Raw genomic sequence first — 26,007 nt, forward strand, 5'->3', positions numbered from 1 at the left:
AAGTATATTGTTTTATGATACATAAGTCTATACCTTACAAAATGGTTTGAGATTTGCAAATGTTAGGATCACCATGGAATATAATTAAATATGTTATAAATTTTTTAATGTTTTATTTTATAATACATACTCTGCTTCTAGCAGGATCGCCATGCAATATGATTGAATATGTTAACAATTTTAAAGTATATTTATTTATGATACTCAATTATGATACTCAATACATGATTATTTATGATACGCTTTGAGATCTGACTTTGATAACTTTGAACTTTGATAATCAAAATGAATTCATGCTGAGGAAATCAAATTTTTAATTGCCACTTAAGCAATAATTTATGTCAAGAAAACAATTTAAATAAACAGAAAGAACACTTTAACAACTTTCAAATTTAGCATTCTGCATAATATCTTTAGTTACTTACTAACAAAAATGTTACTTCATAAAAATAATTATCTTTCTTTGCAATATTTTTCTTTTATAACGATATTTAATTGGATTATTCCAGGCATATTATTGATAAGTGTCAGAGAGGTTTCACTTATTACTAAAGACCACTTAAACTTTTTTTTTTTGCCAAATAATGCTTAGCAATCTTGATTACAACTACCAATCTTATAAATAAATTGATTTTAGTCCATAAGTAACTTGTTTTTGACTTTCGACGCTTTGCACCTTAAAAAAAACATCCCTGTCATTTCGCTAGAATAGCATTCAACTCAAAATATTTTATAATATCACAAAATATTATAAATTATTTAATTTGAATAATTTGAGAAACTTGTATTTTGTACAACTGAATAATGCATAAATTGAAAAATAAGATTTCAATAAATAAAATGAAATAAAATATTTTTGAGTGGAACTTTTCGAAACAAATAAAACAAACAGAAATTCATACTTCTATGAAATTGTAAATGTACAACTTAACATAATGTGTATGTGTGTGTGTGGTTTTGAAAGCAGATGCGAGACATCATAGCGTTTGTGGTCGAATTAAATCTTTTTTCATCATTTCTTTATAAAAATCACACACACACAGCCACACACATAAAACCCCCATACACAAACGCAAATATAATATTAATTTTGCAACATTGACAAAAATAGCTGTAGGGGGCAGAGTGCACAACAGAGCAGCAACAACCGAAAAACATATAATTGCCACATAATGGATTTGTTACACCACACAATTGTATTAGTACTGCTATTGTTATTATTATTGATGTTGTTGTTGTTGTTGTTTTTGTGGTTGCTTTTGTAGTTTACTGTGTTGCTGTTCTATTGCTGTTGCTGATTTTCATGTTGATATTAATGTTGATGTGTGTTTACAACAAAACTTGCTCCTCTTAAATTTTCTTATCATCATATGCTCATATGTACCGCCCTGCCTTTTAGAGTAACTCTATTAAAAATAAGTTGGTTAGTTTGACCTCCACACACACTGTCAACAGCATATATTGTCTATATGTCGTCCATTCATTCGCACTAATATACATACATTTCGTGCATGCTGTCAATGCAGTGCCTTTAAACTCACACATACGTATGCATACGTATTTTATATGCGTATGCACGGCTTACTTGAGTATTTGTTTTTGTTGTATTATTGCGGTTAGTGCTTGGTTATATATAAATACACACTATATTTATGCATGTTGGTTGGAGCTTGTGTAATGGTTTGTTAAATTGAATTTAATTTGAATTTAAATCTTAAATTCAACTTCCCATAGCATTTACTTGCCCATGACATATTTTTTATTTGTCTTTATTTGTTTTTTTTTTTTTTGTTTTTTGTGTCTCTTAAAGTTTGTGTTATTTGACATTCGCACAACCACATTGCACCGCAAATAATTGTATTTGTAAGTTTGTATATTCGAATTGTTTTTTTTTTTTCTTTTTACTATAAGCACAATTTGTTTCTGGTTTTCTTCTTCTTCTTCTTATTTTATTTATACACACATTAAGTAAAATGTTGACAGTTTTAATGCCAAATTGAGAGTTCACTTAAGCACAACAGTTCACTTGTTCTTACTGTTGTTATTACTGTTACTGCTGCCGCTGTTGTTGTTACTGCTGTTGTTGTTGTTGTCTGCAAAACAAATGGAAAATTATTTACTATTCGCTTCCTTTGTCTTACGAAAGCAAAAAGTTCAGAAATAATAAGTAAAATAATACTTAACTTAAATACCTAAAGTATCTTTTGTCCTGTTGCCGCTGCATTATGTTTGCATTATGCAAAATTAAGACAAAAAACATAAAACAAAAACAACTCAAAAAGTAATCCAATAAAAGCAAAGCGCATAATAAGTTTGTTATTTTGAAATTTGTTATTTAATAAAAGTAACTACAATGAATTCAAAATGAAAAAAAAAATTTAAAAAAAAAATAGAAATTCAGATTTTTCATAAATACTAAATGCAAAGTAATATGGGAGAGAATTTATAAAAAAATATGAATAAAAAGAATTCATTTATTATGCATAAATTCAGATTAAAGGACTAAACAAACGATATTACTGTAAAGGAAATTACATTTTCAGTGAAGTTAATAATATTTATAATTTATTTTTTCACTTTTTCTATTACTGTTTTTGTACGTAATTATAGAAGTGATCTTTTTAGGCGACATCTATTAAAACTAGTATATTTTTTTATTATTCTTTATGGGTGCATGTTTATAATTGCTTTAAACAATTCTATAATTAATTTATTTAACATTTTTAAACAATTCAATACAATAAACTACTATTATTGCTTGATGAATTCATTAAAATGAACCAGTTAAGGTGCGCTGACTCTAAGCTTCAAATATGGCAGGGCAATAGTTCGATTCCTGGTACTTGTAGTCATTTTATCGACCTTGATAATCAAAATAAGGCTATTACATTTCATATCATTTAATCCCATTTTGTTGTCCAGGCCTCTAGTCACCAGTTTAGCTCAATATATTGTTACTGCAAGACTGGAGCTCTGTCACCAATATGGGCCTATAAATATATCTGTGGCTGCAACCGCATACCTTCAGTGTGTAGCCGGCATATCATTCATGCATTGCTAAAGCTTACATTCAAAATCTTGAGCAAGCAAAGCGAACTCTCACATTAATCACCTGAAATTTCATGCAAACTTTTTTAAAATTGGAAGAAACTCTTAACAAACAAATAAAAATTGAAATTTAATTTAAAAAATGTAAAGAAATCAAGTAAAACGCGTAAATGAATAACATATGCTAAAAATCACTGTTAAGTCTTTATGTAGTCAGCGTCATTAACATAATCTCGAAATGTTAAAAAAATTATAAAAGTAGAAGAAATATTTATATACATCGTAAGTAGCAACATTGTTAGCTATTAATGTTAAGGAAACGTGTGTTATCTAAAAACGCCGCTAACAAAAGTTTTAGTTATAAGAAATGTAATAAACTGCGTGAGAAAATCTTCTTTCATAATATTAAATATAAGAATAATGCAATAAATGCAGGAAATAAGAATGAGAAGAATACGAACATAATAGACTATATGTCTATCAAGTAATATGTTGATAAATATGTAAATAAATAAATACTAACATTCTTCCACTTCAAGTCTCTAAAATTTTATAGCCTTAATTTAACTGCGTATGTATGTGTGTATATTGAATATGCCAAAAATATTTGCATTGCGTGTGTAATTCGTGTGATTTCCGTGTACGTGTGTGGAAAATACTGCTGCTGCTGCTGGTCGTGTATCTTAACACTTAATAATATGCTTTCTCCAGCTTCTATCTATCTATCTGTCTGTCTGTGGAAATGTCTGTCCGTATTGTCTACATTATTATTATTATCAATATTTACTTTCTTATATATTTCTATGCGCTCGAATATATTTGAATATGAGCCATTGTTATGCTAATAGTGACACGCATACACGTAACAACAATTTTGTTATTGTTATCACCTCACACAGGTACACTCCAGCCAGCTACATATGCATAACAGCATAGCATGATGATGTTAACATAAAGCTACATGCAAATATGCTCTTGAACTTTATTACCCCATTTAGAGTTAAGGAACACCTTAACATACATTTAAATTTCTGTTGCTGAGGCAAAGGAGGATAAGGACAAATAGCACAAAGAGAGAAAAAATTCAATTTGCACTACATATGCTAAATAAATTCTTTAGTCTCCAAAACAGAATTTTCGAATGCCTGCATTATTATATCGATCATCTTGTTTAATGTTGCAAAGCCTATTTGACACGTTTTTGACATATCCTGGCAACATTTTTTTCCCTATTCCTTTTTTTTTTGGTGAAGCTTATGCGTGCATTAAAATTTATTAGTTTTGACAGGCTTTTGTGTTTACTCTGCCGGTTTCTTTCTTTCTGTGTTGTACAAAAAATAAAAAAATTTTTTCCTCAAAGTTTTTTTTATTATTATTGTAATACTAATAGATTTGCAAAAAAAAAACTGTTACGTAAAAAAAAATAAAATTTTTTCAAAAATTTTTTTTTTTGTATTATTATTATAATTCTCATATTTTTGTAAGAAATCATCAATTTGACTATGTATGAAAAAAAAAATTAAATTTTTTCTAGTACTGTGGAATTTATGAAAACCATATTATTATAAAAAGCAAACAAAAATTATATTTCATAACAGAATCCCTTATCGATCCATCTTGTCTAGGCGTCTTATAGCATTTTTAACCCCTTTGCAAATTTATGCTATTTTACACCATTAAATGTAGGTTAAATATAAGTATAAACTCTAGTTCTATTCATTTTTCTTATTCCTTTAACTTCAAAGCTTTTCAGTTGACCAAAAAAAAAATATCTACATAAATTCGTTGCTTACACTTCATTTGACATTTATATTGGCCTTTAGCATATGCAAACATACTTCCCCTCCCCAACGAACGTTATGGCACTTAAGTTTTATATTATTTTTATCTCTTTCCATAACAATAAAAACTTAATCAAGATATTCTAACAATTTGCATTACATATGTAATTGATTATGTTATATATTTTACGATTAGTAGATGCTTTCTTATGCAAATTGCTCCATTTTCTTTATATTGAAATGTTATTACTTTTATCGAAAATATGCTGAGCGTGATTGATTGAAATATAATATTTTTCTGTATAAGCTTCAATAGTGTGTATTAGAATATTTAAACATTCATATACGTTGGATAAAAATGGATCAAATAAAAATAGTTATTATAAACTATGTGAAGTTTCGTTGGAAATCCTTTAGACCAGCATAAAATGTTTTGAGTTTTAATTTTATTTTAAATTAATAATAGATGCTCCACACTTCATTTTGTAGTACAAAATCACATAAATACATTTTTTGATATAATTTCCTTTTAACTTGTTGCAATTCTGCTAAAAAAATATTTAAGCATACCAGCTAAAAGCACCAAAAATGCAATAAAAAGAAAAATTAAAGTTAACAAGCTCCATATTGAAGGACACAATCATATACATACATATTTCGATATCATCTCATTTTTATTCATTGCAGTTAGGTTTAAATATATAAAATAGCACCAGCTAACAACACCAAAAAAGCAATAAAATGAAAAAATTAAATCTAATATGTTCCGTCCTGATGGACACAATCGCATATATAGATTTTTCGATATCATCTCTCCTGTATTCATAGCAATTCAGTTTAAATATATCAAACATTACCAGCTAACAGCACCAAAAAAGCATTAAAATAAGAAACTGTTAAAGCTGACATGCTTCATTTTGAAGAATAGAATTACAAATGTACATTTCTCAATATCAATATTGTAGCTAGAACCAGCTTACAGCACCAAAAATATTATAAAATAACGAAATGAAAACTTACAGCTTTCAAAAATGCGAAAAAATTTAAAATTTATTTTCAAAATTATGAAGTTTATTCGTTTTATTAATTCTTCGATATTATCTTAACTGCCAGTTTGCTCTAATATAACCTTAATCTGTAGGTAACAGCATTTGGCCATAAGGTTAGGTAGAAGAAATATCAATAAATCCACAATTAGTTAGGAATGGCATATTGTTTCCAATTTCTTCGACATTATGGGTAGAAAGTTGGGTATATTAGAACTAGAAGGACACACTAATAAAAACAAATACCTGGCCTATCCTAATAATACTAAAATACAAGGTGTCATCTAACAACAACCAAGAAATTACAAAATAATGAATTAGCTATCCAACAGCACTAAAACTGTTGACAAAAATAATATAGGAAATAAATGGAACATCATTACTGAATTGTCTTGTTGCCTCTCATTTTTTGGCATAATCTCCACTTATTTCAATTTAAATCAAATATTCACAAAAGTGAAAACTAACAGTTTAAAAACGCAACATAATAAAAGATTTCCGACTAACAACCCCTAGTAAACAAAAAAATTAAAAATTGCTATGTAAGAGGACTAAAGGAGTTTAAATTTAATTGTTAGTTTTTCTGATAATAACTAGAACTTAACTTGATGCAATTTAATTCAAATATACACAAAAGCGGCAGCTAACAGCACTAAACATGTAATAGTAAAAAACTCCAGCTAACAGCTTGAAATGAAAAACAATCGCTCTCTTACTAAAAACAGTGAAATTAAATTTGAATGTCTAATTAACAATTATGGAATATTTTTAACTTTTTTATTGTTTTTAATATATCCACTTAATTTTGTACAATTTAACTCCAATTTACACAAAAGTGATACCAAAATAGCGTTAAAATAAAAAGGTTTTAGCTTGCAGTAACTAGAAACTGAAAAAAGTAAAAAACACCAGCTAACAGCACTTGAAATGTTAAAAAATAATTAAAAACTGATTTGAATTTTAACCTAATTTCCATAAAAAAAATACTTAAAAAAATGTTAAAATTAAAATAAAATAATTAATAAAAAATTTTCATAAATTTTTTAAGTATTGTAAAATCTCTTACAATGTAAATCCAAATCCTAAATGTCCATTTTATAAAAATTAAATACATTTAGCACTTTCAAATATCCTTTTATCTCTTGTTAGTACGTTAATATTCATATTTAGTTTCATTTTTGTTTATATTTCGGTTAAGTATTTATTTATCAATCATTAAAATGAAAAATTTATTAAGTGATAGATACTCTAAGTAATATTAGCTGCACCATCATAAAATAAATATTCAAATTACAAATACAAGTGCATTTGAAATAGAAATTTTATTTTTAACCAAATAAAATCACTTCACAAATAGCAAATAAACATGCACTTAGAAAAATTACTATAATAACAAAAATAATATGGAAAAATAACTTCCTGACAAAACAATATTTGCACTCAATTTCAGTATTTTTTGTTTTAAAAATTTCGCCAATATTAAACCTAACATACCGCCCACGACCCACGGCCCACTAGTCTAAACTGCCAACCAGAAAATAGAAAAAAATTTATTTTTGGAAAAAAACTGCATATTTTTTCAGTCAAAATATTTGAACATGTATTTAATGGCGCCCAAGAGATTACATTTTCCGGTACTTTGAAGCCCAGCGGCTCTGTAGTAATGCTGTATCCTGCAGTTTATCTCAGCAACGCTGCTTTTACGCTGTCAAACAAAAACATATAAGTACACTCAGCACTTTTGGTTATAACCTTGTGTAAGCAGAAGCTAAGCTACAACAGCTGTACTCGCACTATTTCGTTCCATTTGCAAATCTTATAGATAATAAATTATTATCATGCGAAATAATTTTATTTTTTTGCAAGAAATAAGAAAAGATATCAACTTAAGTTTTGTCTGTACTTCCAACACTACCATACCTCCGCCACATTAAAGTCATTTCCTGTTACATACGAGTACGAGCTGTGCAACTACTTATACAGTATACAACATACAGCATCCAGCTGCTGGACCAAGATCCTCAACATGTGGCACAAGCTGCACGTACACTTGCACATCATTGTTAAGCATGCAATGTGCTCGCTTTCTTCCGCTTCAGTTACTTTTCAATTGTTGAATTTTATTTTTGACATAAGTCAAACCGGGTGCAGTCGAGCAGAATGCATTTTTGCATGAAGCAACCAACCTCCAGATACATTAGCCAATGCCACACAATACTTTTTCATTGTGGCTACATTTCCCATATTTAACTTTTTAAGTTCGAATCAAGCAAAGATTGTGGAAGAACAAAAAATAAGTAGTTTTTTTTTTGCTTCTTTCAGTGCAATGTGCAAAAGTTGTCCTTAACGTCATTATCTCACAACTTTCTCCATTATTACATTGTTGCACTCTTGAGATAGATATATACAATCTTATATTGACAAGAATCTTTCAGTTGTGGTTGATAATGTTGTTGTTGTTGTTGTTGTTGTCGTTGGCTAATGATCATTACAAGTATTTTGTATTTTTAGTATTTTTGGTAATATTGTGGCAATACGTTTTTAGTCCTGTGTTAGCTTGTCTTAAATGCAGTCATCTATATAAAATTGATTCACTCTTTGGCATGCACAATTTTTATATTCTCAACATTTCCGAACTCTTCATTTTGTGTGCTTCCCCACTTTTCAACCAAATGCATTTATTCTATACTTACAATTGAAATACGAGTCGAGTATATGCTCCGGCTCAAGCTATTGCAATAGCAGATTTTTACAAATCCTTGTTGCATTTCTTGTACATATCCTAATGTATTGTTTATTTCGCATTCAATTTTCTATTATTCTATTATTCAGGTTCCTTTTACTTCATTTTTCCTTAGTGATTGTGACTTTATGACTTTCTCAGTGCATTTTTATATTTGCAATAACTATGGGTTATTTGCACTTTAGCATTTTATTATTTCTTGAATTAAATAAATTTTATTCCTTACATATATTAAACAATTTTGAAATGTAAATTTTATTTATGCTATATATTCCATTAAATTAAATAGTAGTAACTTATGCAGTTTTAGATAGAAATACGCTTCCCATGGTGGTAGTGTTTATGAATCAAATTTTTAGCTTTGGCTATCGTTGTTAGTTATGGAGAAGGAGAAACTAATACAACCTGATGTGCTTTAGGGTTTCTTTGATAGGAAGTTAAGCACAGCTACTATATCTTGAGTTACTTTTTTCTCTACGCCAAATGCCAATATAGCCTAGTTTTCGAGATATTTAATTTTAAAATTGAAAATATGAAAACCACCAACATATATACTAGTTGGCACTATATGACATACATATTTGCCAGTAAAATGAATTTAAAATACTTGCAACGTTGGTCTTAGATATCTCAAGAAGTAAACAAAAGTCTTTCAAAAGGCTCAAAAGTCAAAAGGCAAATTTGAAATAATCTTTTCTCTAAGCTAAATGCCATTACAGCTTAGTTTTCAAGATATGGAGCTTGAAAATTGAACATTTTTACACGAAAACCATCAGTATACCTATACTAATTGATACTAGATAATGTACGTGATTTTTACCAATAAAATCCATTTAAAATATTTGCAACTATGTACCTAAATTTCTCGAGAAGTGACCTCTATTGATATGTAGTGCTGTAGAAAAGATTGCTTAAAATAGCTGAAACCACTAAAATTCGCTACCAAATTCAATAGCTATCAGAATAAATCAGAATCTCGTTAAAGTCTTGAATATATAAAGGTAATGGCCACGAATTTGGTAAACTAGGAATGGCAATGATTCTTAAGTCCATTTCTTATAATAACACTGGGTTCTTACTTTTAAGAACCTTAATAACAGAATTTATGCCAACCCTATTCACAAATGGTTAGATACTCGCAGTGCTTTTCTGAGAAACTTTCTAAGCATTGAAGTGCTCAAAATCTGAATTTGAGTGCAGGGATGGCACCAATACATATATGTTTGATACAAAATCGAATTTCAGTAAAAAAAAAAATATCTCTTCAGCAAAGATCATATTATTCAATTTCTTTTTAGTCACTTGAAACCTCTTTATACATGCTTCTAATAGTATCAGATATCGTTATATCCTTTTGACCTACAGTACGCTGTACTTAAGAATTTTTCTTTTCCTCATATAGCCAATCCACTTGGCTTATTTAAGTCTATGCTAACATCTTCATAATTTTTGTTATATATTTAATGCTTATAATCTTAAAGTATCTTTATGTAAATAGTTTAAATAGCAATTAAGTCATGAAAATTGCTAGTCCAATAACTACCAATATGCAACAGTCTCTAGTAACAAGGACAATTTTTACGACAACCAACAGCAGTAGCAATAGTAGCATCTGCGTTTGTCCATAACAGTCGGAAAAATTTGTTATTACTTTGGCAGCGAAAAACTGGTGCTGCTACCAGTCGTAAAAAGTTTATTACCAACTTTTAATATATTTGTCAGTCGACTTTGGTTGACTGGTTCGTTCGAGTCTCGAGCTTTTTACTCACCGCCAATAGGTGTGTATTACTATGTATGCTTGGTTCCAACGTTATCTTTACAAACCTGTACTTAAAAGCAGGTATTTCTGTGTCTCTGATGTGTCTGTATTCGGTACGTCTACGCGCAACTAATAATCTCTTATGGGATTAAATAAGTTTTTGCAGCCGACTTTGCTGGTGCAGTGGTGACTGTTGCTGGAACTTTTCTGTAGTATTAAAACATTTTGCACACCAATAAATTTTTTAAGCTAATAAAATTGTTTAGATTTTTTTATTTTATATTTTTTTATTTAAAAAAAGATTTTTTTTTTCTTTTTTTTAATAAAAAAAAAATTTTTTTTTTCTTTTTTTTAATATATAAAAAAATGGTCATGTGTTCTACTATTTATTGTCTGCTGTAGGAAATTCAGTATTTTTCTCTTTAGTAGTTCTAAGACATAAATAGTAACTTAGTTTATAATATTACTTCTTATTGTTTTTGTTTTTATTTTTTTTTTTTTTGTTTATTTATTTAAGTATTTCAATGTAGTTTTTTAGCTACAGTTTTCTTTGCTTATATGTTTTTCGCTCTTATATATATTTTATGTCCTTAAAAGTTTTGTTGAGTAGTCTTAAAATATTATTTATAGTTCACATTTTCTACGTTAGTCAAAATTATCAGTTGGAAAAGAAGTTTAGATAGTCCTTCAAAAAAAAAAAAATAATAATAATTTGCTATAAATTTATATAGTAAAAAATGAATGCTTACTACTTTTTTAGTCTTTGAATAATAAATATGTAATTTTAATTAATTTATTTCTTTGTTTAAATAAAAATGAATAAATTTTTGTGTGGTAATTTTAATCAATTTTTTTTTCCTTTTTTTTTTTGCATTCCTAATATATTAAAAATATTTTTATATTACTTTACGAAAGTATGCTTTGATATTTTCATAATTTAATTATGAATTCCTTTCGTTGCGTTCTTTCATTTGTTTTTATTATAAATTATTAAATATTTCTACTAAATAAATTATTTTTCAAATACTTTAAATAAGTTTTTTTAATTCCTAAATTTTTTTTATTATATTACACACCAGGTGTTTATGGCGATGTGCAACGCGTAAAAATTTTATACAATAAAAAGGATTCAGCACTCATACAGATGGCAGAGCCACAACAAGCTTACTTGGGTAAGTGTAAAAACAATAAATTTTTTATCTGCAAAATAAATTCAAATGCACTTATTATTAAATATTTGAACAAATATGTAAACTTTAAATGAATTTGCAAATATTTACACGTACGCGAGATAACACTCCATGTTATTGATATCCTGCCACAAAGTGAGTGCATACAGTCGTGCTTTCAATATGCAACACATGTCCTGTCCCCCCGCTATGAAATTTATTTGAAAATAAATAATTTCAAATATTTCGTTTATTAGAACTAATTTCGCTAACAGTAGATGAACAGTAAATGAAGAGACTGAGTAGAGAAGTATTTCATGAAATTTTAATCAAATTTATTAAATGCTGCTCTGCAGTAGCATTCCCTGCAGCAACTCGTCGTTTACACCTTTTTACATTGACAATAATAACAAATAACGTTGCCCTTAGCAATAGCAAATATATTTTAACAACAACATAAACAACAACAATAACAGCAGCAACAACAACAATAGCAAAAAATAATAATGAAGGTAACAACAAAATTCCTGGCACTCAGTTTTTAATCTTCTGGCAATGCCGCTGCTTTTGCTGCTGTTGCTCCTGTTGGTTCTGTTGGGTCCTGTTGCTGCATGCATTTAGCTCACTCACAACAGGACATTCCAATCATTTTATACAATTATTCAGCACGTAGATTTTCACAATCCTATTTGTACAATAAATTCCAAGCTAAAAAATGCACTGAAATCACAGACATTAATTCATTTATATGCTACTTGCTCATCTCATATTTTCATACCTGGTTTCCAGTCCAAGTGACTGATGTGATGGTTGGTTATGTGTTGGTTATATTTTTTTTTTGTTTTTTTTTTCTTTGTTGGAATTATACTCCAACGACTGATGACTACCTTTCACTGTTCCATTCCATTCTGTAGAAATTCTTAGTATTTTGTGCTCTGCTCTTTTATTTTTTTATTTTTGGAGTTGAGTTATTTAAAATTTTCATTTCAATTTTATTAATTTAACTTCTTTTTCACATGAACACCAGAAAATCTTCTGCAGTTCATCAACAAATTAAACTTTTATTAAAATATTTCAATTGTTATTTTTAATTAAATAAACAATAAAGAAATTTTTTTCATGGGTTTCCCTAGAAATTATTTTTAGCAATTGTCACATTATTAAATTGCATTTAATATTTTTTTATAATTAAAGTGAAATTAAATTGAACTCAGAAATAAATTTCATAAGAATAAATAATAGAATAATATAAGAATAATAATAGAATAATTTTAAGTCAACAAAATAAAAGAATGGAACTCCCAAGGTGCAAGAAAAACAGAGGACACCTCAAGAAGACATGTCGTAGAAGCTTTACCAAGGAAACTAAACATTTAATGAATTAAGACATGTGACTAGAAACCGAGATTTGTAGATATCCTATGGAAATAGACTAAATACTTAATTTACCCCTTTGATATAATGCTAGGATATGTTAATAATAAAATAAAAATAAAATAATAGAAAATGTTTGAAATACTAACTCCCAGTAAAATAGAAAACTGCGACTATGGCTAAACTTTTGTGCTTCTTACCACACTAACTGAATAAAGCCCGAGTCCATTCGGCCTTGGAATGAAAGCCCGAGCATCAGTTGTTAAAGATATTCTAATATCAGATGCAGTTAGGATTTTCTCATCCCATTCACTTAATAAATTACTTAAGAAATGAAAAACATTAATGGATTTGAAAAATCCATATATGTCGACCCACGAAGATCTTATGTACAGACTTTTATTTTTAAAGTTTGGAAGGTAATATTTCTTTTACTTTTTCTACAGATTAATTTAGATCTCCGTTTATAAAATTTAAAAAAAATGTTTTTTAAAACTTATAAGCATCATTCCTGTTTCTATATACATCGTCTCACTCATGCCTTTCTAGACCTCGCTTCTTACATCTAAAAAAGTTCCTTTCTTGCTCTCTCCTTTCCCAATATTGTCCATCTATTGCTAGCGAAATTACTGACTACAGACCCATGATATTTTTTGTGTAGCATTACTCTTTAGTGGCTATCCTCATATTCTATCATTTCAATTGTAAACTTATTAGATTATTTCCGTTTTCTTAGTTCTTATTTGTCCATACATCAGGGTTAATTTTATTGCTGAAACCGGAGAAACAGGAAGGGGCGTTCATTTGTCCATATTTGTCCATTATTATTATTATTGAGTAAGGGATCGTGCACTGCGACCTAAAAGATCTATTGTGCCCCTTTGTCGGGTTAGAGTATTTCTCCAAGTCCGATTTCTTTAATGAAAGACAGTTCCCCAGTCTTGAATCCTTATGATCCATGAAATACCCTCCTAGGTGTTTCTTTCGCTTATGCATCAGTGCCGGGCACTCTCCAAGCACATGGTATGCCGTTTCTCTCTCATATTTGTCCATACATCAGGGTTAATTTTGTTACTGAAACCGGTGAAACGGGAAGGGGCGTTCATTTTTAACATTTATCAATATACATATTACACTTTCAGACCAAATACCTCCTGTATCTCAACAATGGTTCCATTAAATAACTCAACTCATATAATTACTCTATTATTTACCCTTAAATTTAAATAACGTCTTTCCATGGAAATAGTTAAATTTATTTTTTTTTTTATTTTATAATTTCAATTTTTTTTTACAAAAATTTAAAGCACACAACAACACAGCATTCATACATAAATATCACCTATTTACACCATATTTGTTCATATCTCATTAACATGACCAACATCTGTGATGTGATGTTGACTGCATGCAACAATGCAGCCAATGAATGCATTTAACAGAAGTGTTTGCATTCCGACGACCGAACAAATGTTAAAATGTTTGCGTTTTGGTCATTTGGAAGCACGTTAGTTTGCTTTCTGTGCAAAAATGAGCAAAAATATTTCATGCATTTGAAATGAAGTCAAATGGAGTTTTACAATTTTAAACATGGCATTTAGTGTACTAATAAAATTTTATACTAACTATGTTTGCTAATGTGTAGCATTTCAATGCTACATATAAACATAGAGCAAACCAATTTTTCGCCAACAGCAACAATAACAGCAACAACAATAGAGACTTGCAATCCCACCTGGACAGACTAGCATGTGAACCTACTAAACAGACAAAAAAATATTAACTCCATTTTCAAAATATTTGAGTGTGCAAAATTGTTCATTTTTGTGCAATTTTTGTGTAAACACAGCGTGTATAGAAAAAGTTTTAGTACTTTAAATAGTATGTTTTAAAATAAGTAATATATAGGTTTTTTTAATACTAAAAAAAAAGTGAAAATAATTAATTTCTTACAAATTAAACTAGTTTACAATCAAACTAGTTTACACTTAGACTGTTTACACATAAACTAGTTTACACATAAACTAATTTACACTTAAACACCTTGCTAGTTTAGCATTGTTAGTATTTTTTATTTCATATCAATACATCCAGAACATATTCGATATTCTTTTTATTCCAGTTTCTCACTGCAGTTTTTTAATCCCGCTGTCTAATCTAGTTTTTTAATCCAGTTTCTTTATCAAGTTTTTTAACTCGGTTTTGTAACCCGGTTTCTTAATTCAGTTTTTTAATCCAGTTTCTTAATCCAGTTTCTTATTTCAGTTTCTTATTCTAGTTGCATATTCCAGTTTCTAATCCAGTTTTTATTTTCAGTTTTTAATCCAGTTTTTAAATCCAGTCTCATAATTCAGTTTTTTAATTCAATTTCTTAATACAGTTTCTTAATCCAATACTGCATAACAATGCTGAATAAATCCAGTATTTGTCCACTTTTATGTAAGAACTTAAAGCGTCCATAGGTCATGATATTGTTAAACTTATTACGTCTTTTATACCGCTAATAATTTGGTATATAGATCAATGGATATAGATACGGGATGGCAGAAAAATAGTATTTAATAATATTTTATGGTTTTTTTTTTAATATTGATTGTTTTTACATTCATTGCTTTACTTTTGTTGTTATACTTACACTATGAACTTAAACGCACCCATTAATGGAGAGCGCCCATTAAATAACATATGTTACTAAAGATATCAAAAGTCATTTGTGTGTAACATAGCAATTATTTTGGCTATTGCTTTTAACACTGAAGTGTGTTTGTCCAATATCTTTATATCTAATATTTAACAAATCTTTTCTTTCTTAGTATCCATTTCAAACTAGTGAGGCATAGCCTCGCAACGATTCTCTTAAACCGCACTCTGTTAGATGCTTCTCTGCATATATCGCTCCGTGTGTAGTGCGCTTCTGTCATTTCTCTTTCAATTGTCCTTCTCCAAGTTAAGGCCGGTGCACCAGGGCGTCTGCTGCCTTATGGGTTCCACGTCAAAGCTTGTCGTGGAATGTACTTATTTGGTCCATAATTCTCAGGTTCAACCATATTTCTAGGATTTAACATTTATTTAAAAATGTTTAACTAATATCACCCTGTAATTACGAAATCTACTTTCTAACACTACATACTCCATTTTCGCATAAATGTAACCTATAGAGGTACAATTTTCAAAAGAAAAGCACATGAGCGCAGGTGTACAAATTTCATTTACACTTAATTTAAGTTTCGCGCCACAATTTGAAAAAGCAATGCCCTTTACACTGCTCGCCAGAGATTTAAACTCTACCATAAGCTTACTTTACATATGTATATATGTGTGCATGTATGTATGTACATATGCATTCATAATTTTAATTTACTCAAGTCTGTGTCCATTTATCCACACAGTTCGTTTTAGAGTTTTACATCTGATATGTAACAGTGTATTTTTTTGTTGTTAGCATAAGAACCAAAAATCTGTTGAACTGCTTTATGTTATATACATACATTTGCGACTGCTGAATGTTACGCGCAGTGCAAATTCAAGTGTAAATTAGCACAGTTTAAAAGTTCAACTAATCTTTACTTAGTGTGTGTCGTCTGTTGTGTCCGTCCGTCCGTGCATGCAGTGAGTATATATATTGCTTTGTGGTGTTATTAATTTGCTTGTGTTTTTAAGTTTGACTACAAATGCGCCAATATTAACTCAATGCATTTGTTGCAAATGTAAGCGGCTTTAAATGACGCTGTTAACGCTTTTATTGCATATTAAGGTGTGAGTATTTTAAGTGTTCTGTTAGTTTTTCTTACTTTGAGCTATGTTTATGTTAATATTCACTAATGTGAATTTGTTTCTATTAATAACATTATTTTTAGATTAATGTAACGAATTTTACATTTTATATTAAAATTGAGTAACGAATTTTACATTTTATATTAAAATTGAGAATTTTTATAAGCGACCAAAAAGGATTAGGTAGGCCTATTGAAAAGAGCTTGAAGAAGCTCAGTGCGAAATTTCCTATTAAAAAATGCGAAATTTCTGGGTGTGCACAATTTCAGAAAGGAGAATATGTCCCGATGTAAAGAACTTAAATACTGTTAATATTATACAGAGGTTTAGTGAAGAAATTTTTTTTATTAAGCCATTCGTTTTTCAAATGCTGTTAGCTTAGCTAGCACTTTATTTTGATTTTTATGTTGCTGTTTCTCATTTTTCACTAGTGTCGTTAAATCAGGTTTTAGCGGTTTTTTTTTTTTGTTTTCTTAGTTTTAATACTTTTGGAACTTTAAGAATTTTTAATAAATATTTTTGGTTTAAAATACAACCAAAGGATTAGGGAGGCCTATTGAAAAGAGTTTGAAAAAGCTCAATGGGAAATTGCTAAGTGTGCAGAACTTCGGAAAGGAGAATATGTGCCGATGTAAAGAACTTAAATACTGTTAATATTATGCAGAGGTTTAGTGAAGAAATTTTTTTATTAACCCATTCGTTTTTCAAATGCTGTTAGCTGGCATTTTTCTTTTATTTTTATATTGCTTTTTCTCATTTTTTCACGAGTGTCGTAAGTTCGAGTTTTAGCGGTTTATTTTCTTTCTTAGTTTTAATATTTTTGGAACTTTGAGAATTTTTATTAAATATATTTTGTTTAAAATACGATTTAAATATAAAATATTTTCAAATATTTTATTTATTTTTATTTATTTCATCTTTTTAGCAGTACTGTTTAAAATGTATAAGAAAAAAGTTTTTATTTAAAAACCACAGTAAATGCTTTTATGTATGTAAACAATTTAGTTTGCTTTTATGAAATTGCAAAATATCATATTTCTTATATTTTTACTTTTTAATTAAATAAATTTTATACAAATATTTACAAAATATTTGTGTTTATTAAATTGTTTTTTAATATATCAAATTATGTTATTTAATTAAACAAGTACAAAATGAAGTATTGTACCTCACTACATTATTTGAACTATTTTTGAATCAAAATTTTTCAATATATAAATATTTTTCATATATTTTACAATATAAATTAAAGCCCATTGAAATTATTTGTATGTAATTTAATATTGTATGTAACTACACATAAGAGTACAATTGTTAAATTACAGTTTTCTCAATTTCTTGAACTGTTGAAATCTTTAATTTATTAACTTAAGCTTTCATCGTATGTAAATATATATTAATTAAATAAAATATTAAATTCAATACAAGCTTGCAATAATATATTTACTGTCTGATAAAATTACATATACATATATATAAATATACACAAATATAACAAAATTACATAATTATGTGCGAATACAATAATTCTTTACTTCCTCTACTGAAATCACAGTCCGTTACTATAGCAATTTACCATATATAATTATGTGAATTTATAAAGATTAAGTATCAGAGTAATGTACAATAAGACAGATCTGCTTTTCAGATAACTTATTTATTTAAGTATAAACATAATGTTACTTTCCTCGTACAGAGTATGAAATTAAGCAACAATATAATTCATACAGACTCACTGCAAGTATTTCAGGTCAATTTCAGGAAATTGAGGAGTTATCATGCAAAAGTAAAATACATAAATAAATAAATTCTTCATTTCCTCTACAGTATATTGTATGCAAGTATTTCGCTTTTAAAAAAATACCATTGTGCATATATTTTTATAATGTTATTTAAGTATTTCACTGAGCATGATGTACAGGGAATTATAGCTTGAGCACTACCCGGAAAGCTTAAATATATAATATATCTTTAAATATAAAAATTTCTCAACTGAAACTCTTGAATAGTATTGAATAAAAATTTTTGACATACAACATTTTCACTTTAAAACTAATCCCTTTAACGCAATAAGTTTATTACAACACTTAACTAAAGTATAGAGCCTTGAAATTATTTACGAAAACTAACAGACTTACCAACACTGCATTATCGAATCTCAGAATGGTTACAGGCTCTTCGGGTATGCAGATCTGAGGTCAGTTATTGATTTGGCTGATGAAGTGATAAACAATAATCCAGTCAATTCGTAGAGAGGACTTATGAAGAAACCTCGCAGTCAATAGAGAGTAAAAGTATTCATTTCTACTGACTCAAATAGCCTCAATATAATAATATAAATGTGTCAATATAAATGGATAGCGGAGAGTTGATCTGCCATACTAATTAAATAATAAAAGTTAATAACAGAAGACTTAACATTTTCTTCATAACAAAACTACAATATTTATTATTAAAAATAAAATAACACAGTGAAGAAAAAAAAAATTGCAAAGAGACATACTGCACATTTATGAATACACAAATGATGACAAATAAAAACAATGACAAACTGATGAACTGACAGATGTACGAAAAAAAAATATATAAAAAAAATATATAAAAAAAAAAGATATATACGATATTGTAAAAGTTACGAGTGTAATATTGGCAAAGACAGCTTTAACCACAGTTTTTATGATTTTTTAAACCAACAAAAAACGAAAAAATTTACATCAAAAGGAGTTATTTGCAGGAGTTATAGTGCTGTAAAAATGAAATAAGTGCAAGTGTTGAAAGCATATTTGGTTGGTGTTGATGCCGTTGCATGCAACCGACTTATTTGCAGATGCAACAGTAAGCAAAAGTTGTCCCCAAATGCATTTGGCGTATATGTGTGGCAGTTAAATATGTGTGCGGTTTTCCTTTGAAGGATTATTTGGTATTTTTAATTATTTTACATTGCATATTTTACGGCGTTTTTGGTTATACATTTTCTTTCACTTTGTTTGTGTTGTTGTTTTTGTGGCATGAATTTAATAATTTCATAGTTAAAATTTACTTCCTGGCATGTGTTTGCTTGAATTTATGAAAAAAAATTTTCATGAAAAATATCTGTAAAATGCGCAAAAATTATAAAATCTTTTTGAAGTGTACAGAAAGTGTTTTCAAAGGTGTTTATATTATTAGTTTTGTGGGTCATTTGTAAGGGATTGAGTGATATTATATGCGGCTTGACAATATTACAGCTTTTACTGTATTAATGAAGTTATTATTTGTTCGTTTTGTTTTATGTATTTTTTCAAAATTTTTGAATAAAGTATTCGTGTTGCTGTAAAGCTAGACTTTCTTTGTATGGTGACAAAGAAGCTTTATCAAAACCTCTCTAAATTTTTTCATAATTTAATAAGGGAATAAATGAAAAGTTATAAATACAGTCACAAGCTTGACGTGTACATTTATTTAAATAATTCTCCGAGCATTTAAGCTCTATAAGTTGCAGTTAAATTAGAAACATAGATTTCTATATCGATTAGCATCGATGGCCATTGGAGCCGTAAGACATTTAATTAAATTGTTATTACTAAAACAAGTCCGAAGCCTTATATTAACTCAAGCTACATATAGTAGCCATAATACAATTGAAAGTATATCTATAAAACTAAGGAGTAAGTATATAACTATACCTATCTCGTATCCGGGTATTATCATTAGACAATACATCGTTGGCACAGGTCGATAACTATGAAAATGGTTATGGAACCAAGACCGTGATAAAGCTCCAGTTAACAGATAACTGGGGGTTTGGACACAAAACTAGACAAATTCAGATTAACGTAAAGTGAATATATTTAAATAGTTAAATAAAGTTGTTGAGTATAGCCGTACATTGATGGAGTTATTTAATAAAAAAAATAGCAATAATTTAACAGAGAATGAATAGAGAACAAAACGAACCTTACTGGTTTACTTGTGGATAGTGTTTAAAATGACTGAAAAATTTCCGAAAGGATACCAAATAGTTTCGCATTGATTGACGAGGCTATGAAAATATGTATGTATGTAAGTATGTTTAATTACAAAACACCTTAGAGAAGCAATAAACTCCATATCATACTATACCATAATTACTCCATGAAGCTGATTATAATAACTAAATTTAGCTAGTATGTGGAAGAAATCAAATTAATAATAAAAATAAAAATTGTTCTTCAAAAAAAATATTTTGTTTCAAAACAAATCTATAAGAAAATAACCATATTCTAACCACATTATTAAAAATCCTATAGTACTATGAATTTGTTGCAAATGAAGAATACATCAGTTTCATAAATCGATTTCATTTTTCTTATTTTTATATTAAAATAACCATACTACTAATGCAATACTAAGTAATTAAAAATATATGGATAAATAGTTTCCTTCATAAAGCAACGGGAGTTAATTCAAAAAAAAAAAAAGTTTAATTGAAGAGAACTTCATGAACTCTAAAGTTATTGCAAAAATATATGGCAGCTTTAAATGCCACAAATTCCTTAGCAACATTTTGTACTTAATTTGTTTCATAATTACTCACACATATACACCCATAGACTTCTATAAAATATTTTAACATATTTTCGCATAAATGGGAAACATATTAAAGAATTATTAACTGAACTGCAAAAATTATAACAGCTGAGACCCCAGCGGTCATGCGACTACATGAAAGTTTTGCATATAAAAATTATCTTTTTACATATTTATAATAATATTCAGTATGCATGAATATACATATTCATACATACATATGTATATGATTTGTACTAAATTGAAATAACTGTATACCGAATTAATGTGCTTCAGGGAGATTAAATTGTAAATATTTTACAAAATGCCATGTGGACTTAATTGAACACATGCAGAAATACAAACTCAGTATATATGCATACATATAACTTTCCTCCAACCCTCCTTCAACTCAGACAAAAAGCATAGCAAATACTTTAGAGATTTGTTATGGTTCACACTCTAGCCTAATGGAATATATGAATGTGCCACACCCACTAAATTTATATAATAAAATACCAATAATTAATTTTAACATAATTCAAAGGCTCAAAGGCGTGCAGTATAAACGTTAATGTATACACATACACATACACACTACTAACAATATGTAATACCTAAAAGTATGCGGCACTTATTCTTGAAGTATCTACGCTGAGGACATCACTTGAACAAACTCTTAGTTGTCTTATATTTTTGTTAGTATTGCTTGCTATACTACTGTTGTTATTATAATTTTGTGCAAAATATTTATAGTAATTTGTTAGGAAAACAACAAAATTTTACAAATTCCCCAAAAGGATAACAACATCAGTCAGTATATTTAGACACTATATGTGCATATGCATATTAAACTACTCTCACCCGGTCGCACATACATAGACTTACGCACATTTTAATGGCAAACTTAAATCGTTATAGGGACAATAGGAAAATTTAATCCCTAAACATTTTCAATATTAAAGTCAGTAATGAAATAAACGTCGAATACAGTTGTTTACGCAAAAGGATATGTAGGATTGTGAACTTAAGAAAAATCCTGAATTGCTCTGTAAGCATCTGGTAGCCTAAGTGTTAGACAATTGATTTTATATATGTACATTATGCTCACATTATAGTCACAAAACAATGTAAAAAGAGTTTAGATAAAGAATATGTCAAGTCAACCTACCAGCGCTATAGTGGAAAGTAACAAAATGCTGAGATATAAAACATAATAAAATAATAAAAACCAAAATAAAAGTGGAAAATAATTTACAAAAAATATTATTTGTTACATACTACACTACTCTTGGTACACTTGGTACACTAACTATAATTGTCATTGTATCTTGTATCTTGTACTTTTTGTGTAACTGCAATTGTCTGTCCTTAACAATTTTTGCTCCTTTGCCTAAAGTAATTGTGTCCCGGTGAAAGTAACAAATGAATTCGTTAATTTTTTATGAGCACATAAAATCTACAAATGTATCTGCTGGTCGTCTCAGTGTACTTATTTATGTAGCAGAATAATTTTGCCGCCCCTGTGTCACATTAGCAGTCTATATGGGTTCCATTAACTTGTTGTCTGCCAGATTTTTTTGTTATTAATTAATAAAAACAATTTTTTATTGCTTAATTTTTTTGTAATATTTTTTTTCGTCTTCTTGGAATGTAATTAATTTTTTTGTATATATATTTCTTTAAGTATAATTTAATTGTTCTCAGCAGTCCGCTTTTTAAATTTTATTAAGCTACATGTTGAAAATGTTAATAAATTAAATTTATTTAATTTAATTCCTTTTTTTACAAAATAGAATAACATATTATTTACTTAAAAGTGTCTTACAAAATACATCTTCTATTATTGAAGCAGTCGCGGCAAGAGAAGTATATGTCATATTGATTGAAGAGATAGTGATTAACATTTTCTTTTAAAGATTGTTAATATTGCGAACAATCTTCAATTTAAGATTAATTAATTTTAATTTATCTAATAAACCGATATATCCTTCGAATTTTAATCAATTTTCGAATCCTTAATCAAATAAGTTATCTTAATAAATCACTTACTGTACTCAAGTGCATTATTATTATTATAATAAAAATCCAATCGTTTCTAAGTGATTATCTTTACCACTTTTTTTTTAAATCTTAAAAAAAATCTTATTCCCCTTAAACTAATCTCTGTATCTCAAGTAATCTACGAAAAGTGTACGAAGGTTCAATTAAAGCGTTAGCATAGTTCAATTTATGGAGCCTACTTTTAGGCTACCAAAATAAATTCTTATTTTATTTTTTGTTGGTTGTATCATAATTTAATAATTTATAATTTATTTAGAATTTTGTTCTAAATTTAAAATTTTGTTTAAAATATTTAACTTTAATTTATATTATAATCAGTAGTTTTCTTGTCACTGATATTTTTTTATTATTATTATGTTGTATTAATTACTTTAGTTTCTATTGGATAGCAAAAATATTCTTATAAAATACTAAATATCCATTTATTAAACTTATAAAAATTAAAAGATAAATAAATACATGTTTTTTTCAAAAATATGACTTTACATTATCATATTCTAAACAAGTATCTAAAATATACTCCTAATAATTTTATCGTAAATTTCTTACAACTACCCAAAGATAAATAAACAACTAAATTCTCAATGAAAAAATGACTTGTCATATTAAGTAAAAGCAAACAAAGCCCATGTGGCAAACATATATAATATACATACAATATAAAAATATTAAAAGATAGAAATGAAAAATATGATAACTTAGAAAAATATTTTTGTCATATATAATAAAAGAAAATATAAGAAAATAAATAGAATGTATATGGAAAAATAACAAAAAAAAAAGTATAACAAACCCTTTGCTTTTTGTTGGATTTAATTTATTAATGCGTACGAAATGACTTCAAAAAAAACACAAAACTCAGACAAGAACGAATCCGTACAGTTATTTGCTTTACTTACTGGCAATAATTTAACATTTATATGATTAAAAATTATATATATGTACATATCCTTGTGTGTAATGGTATATGTGCTTTTAAGAAAATATTCAACAATTATTTAAGTTGACATGTAATTTATTATAAAGTTTAAGATATATGCCCGTATGAGTATAAAATAACTTACTCACTTTATTAAATTAGTATTTCTTTTATCTACTAAAGGACATATGTAATAATTCTAGAAGGACCGCATAAGTGCCACATAAAATTTTCAATTATTTTAACCAGCAAACTTACTGTACTTTCAGCTGTAGTTTTTATATTACATATGAGTTACAAATTCCTTTTACTTGCTAGGTTTTTTTTTTAAATCATTTTTTTATTTTAAATGAAATTTATTTTAATAAAATTGCATGTATGCTTCTGCGGATATTGCTATTGCTGCTACTATCACTACTCTTACTCCTGCTACTTACTGCTTCTCCTAACTATTATTGCCAACTCATAACTATTCAATAATAATAACAAATATATTTGAAAAGCCGCAGGTGTTGTACTATTTTATCGTAGATACATTCAAGATATGTTCAAGATACATTTAGTTAAGGCACAGATATACCAAGTTACATTAATAATACTTTTACCTGCTGTGTGAGAAAATTGCTGCTTGAACTGATTACATATCAAATAGAGTTTTACAGCTATTGTTTTTCTTTTATAAAATTATATCTAATATTGTACATGTATGGTATGTTATATTAAAAATACAATTTAGGTTATATTTCTATTAGTCAGGAAACGAAATAGAGAAAAAATATAACATGAGTAGTATTAAGGAAAAAAATTCAATAGTTATACGATATAGATATAAACAAACATGGTCGGTTTACTATACTTTAATAGTATTTAATGATTTATATGAGGAAATAAAAGTTTTCATTTTTACTACAATATATTTAACCATTTTAGATTGGAAAGGCGTAATTAATAATTAATAACAACAACAACAAAATTTCATACTCTTATTAATAAAACTATAGTATATAGTAGTAGTGAATTCAAATTACTACTATATGTATTATTTTCAAGTGATGCCAAATACCTATTATCACTGATCATTGAAAGCCTTTATAAAATTTAATTATTCGTGTCTAAACTTTAGACTTCAAAAGCCAATCTTGAGCTTGAATCCTGCCAAATTTAAATATTCCCAAATACTTGCTTCCGAACGATAATTTTTAGAAGTATTTTTAAGTTTCTTTCTTCATAAACAATTTTTAGACTAAAAAGATTAAGAGTTAAATTTGAAGTCTACCAAATCTGTGTAACACAAACTCACATTTTAAGCACCTAAAATTTATATATATACTCAAGAGAATACGTTGTATACATTGCTATAAGTTAAATGGTTGGTTTTATCTGCACCTCTTTAATACACAGTTTCTTGAACTGCAATGAATCTATTGTCGACTCAACGTTATGGAGATTTCTTTGCCATGCAGTCTAGTATAACTCACATTTAGCCCACTTGTTTTAAGTCTTCAATAAATCCTTACATAGATTATTTCAAAGTGATCCCATAGAAAAATCTTCTCCCAATGGCTGTGAGCCTTAGTCTCGCATGAATAGGTTACCGGATCTTTCTTACGGTTACTCCAGTTGACTAGCGTGCGTGAGATAGTCATGAAAATAAGTATTGAAGGCAATGGCTTAAATTAAAACTACATAACACAGCACCCTGTTTATTTAGCAGTAAATACAATAGAAGAAAATATATTACTGTATTCTAAGCAGGAAATGCAAGACAATATATTACATATAGTACTCGAATACCCGATTTTT

At 27.9% G+C, this 26,007-nt stretch overlaps 1 protein-coding gene across 11 annotated transcripts in view; it reads left to right on the forward strand.

Annotated features, from left to right (window-relative positions):
• Window positions 1-26,007, forward strand: part of LOC119681783 (polypyrimidine tract-binding protein 1) — a 287,769-nt gene that overhangs the window by 230,991 nt on the left and 30,771 nt on the right. For all 11 annotated transcript variants that reach the window (XM_038095071.1, XM_038095072.1, XM_038095061.1 and 8 more), the window contains one exon: window positions 11,457-11,549. In XM_038095071.1, coding sequence (XP_037950999.1) covers window positions 11,457-11,549 — 93 coding nt within the window. The remainder of the gene's footprint in view (window positions 1-11,456; window positions 11,550-26,007) is intronic.

Source organism: Teleopsis dalmanni, chromosome 2 (assembly GCF_002237135.1).
Source record: "Teleopsis dalmanni isolate 2A chromosome 2, ASM223713v2, whole genome shotgun sequence".
NCBI lineage: Eukaryota > Metazoa > Arthropoda > Insecta > Diptera > Diopsidae > Teleopsis > Teleopsis dalmanni.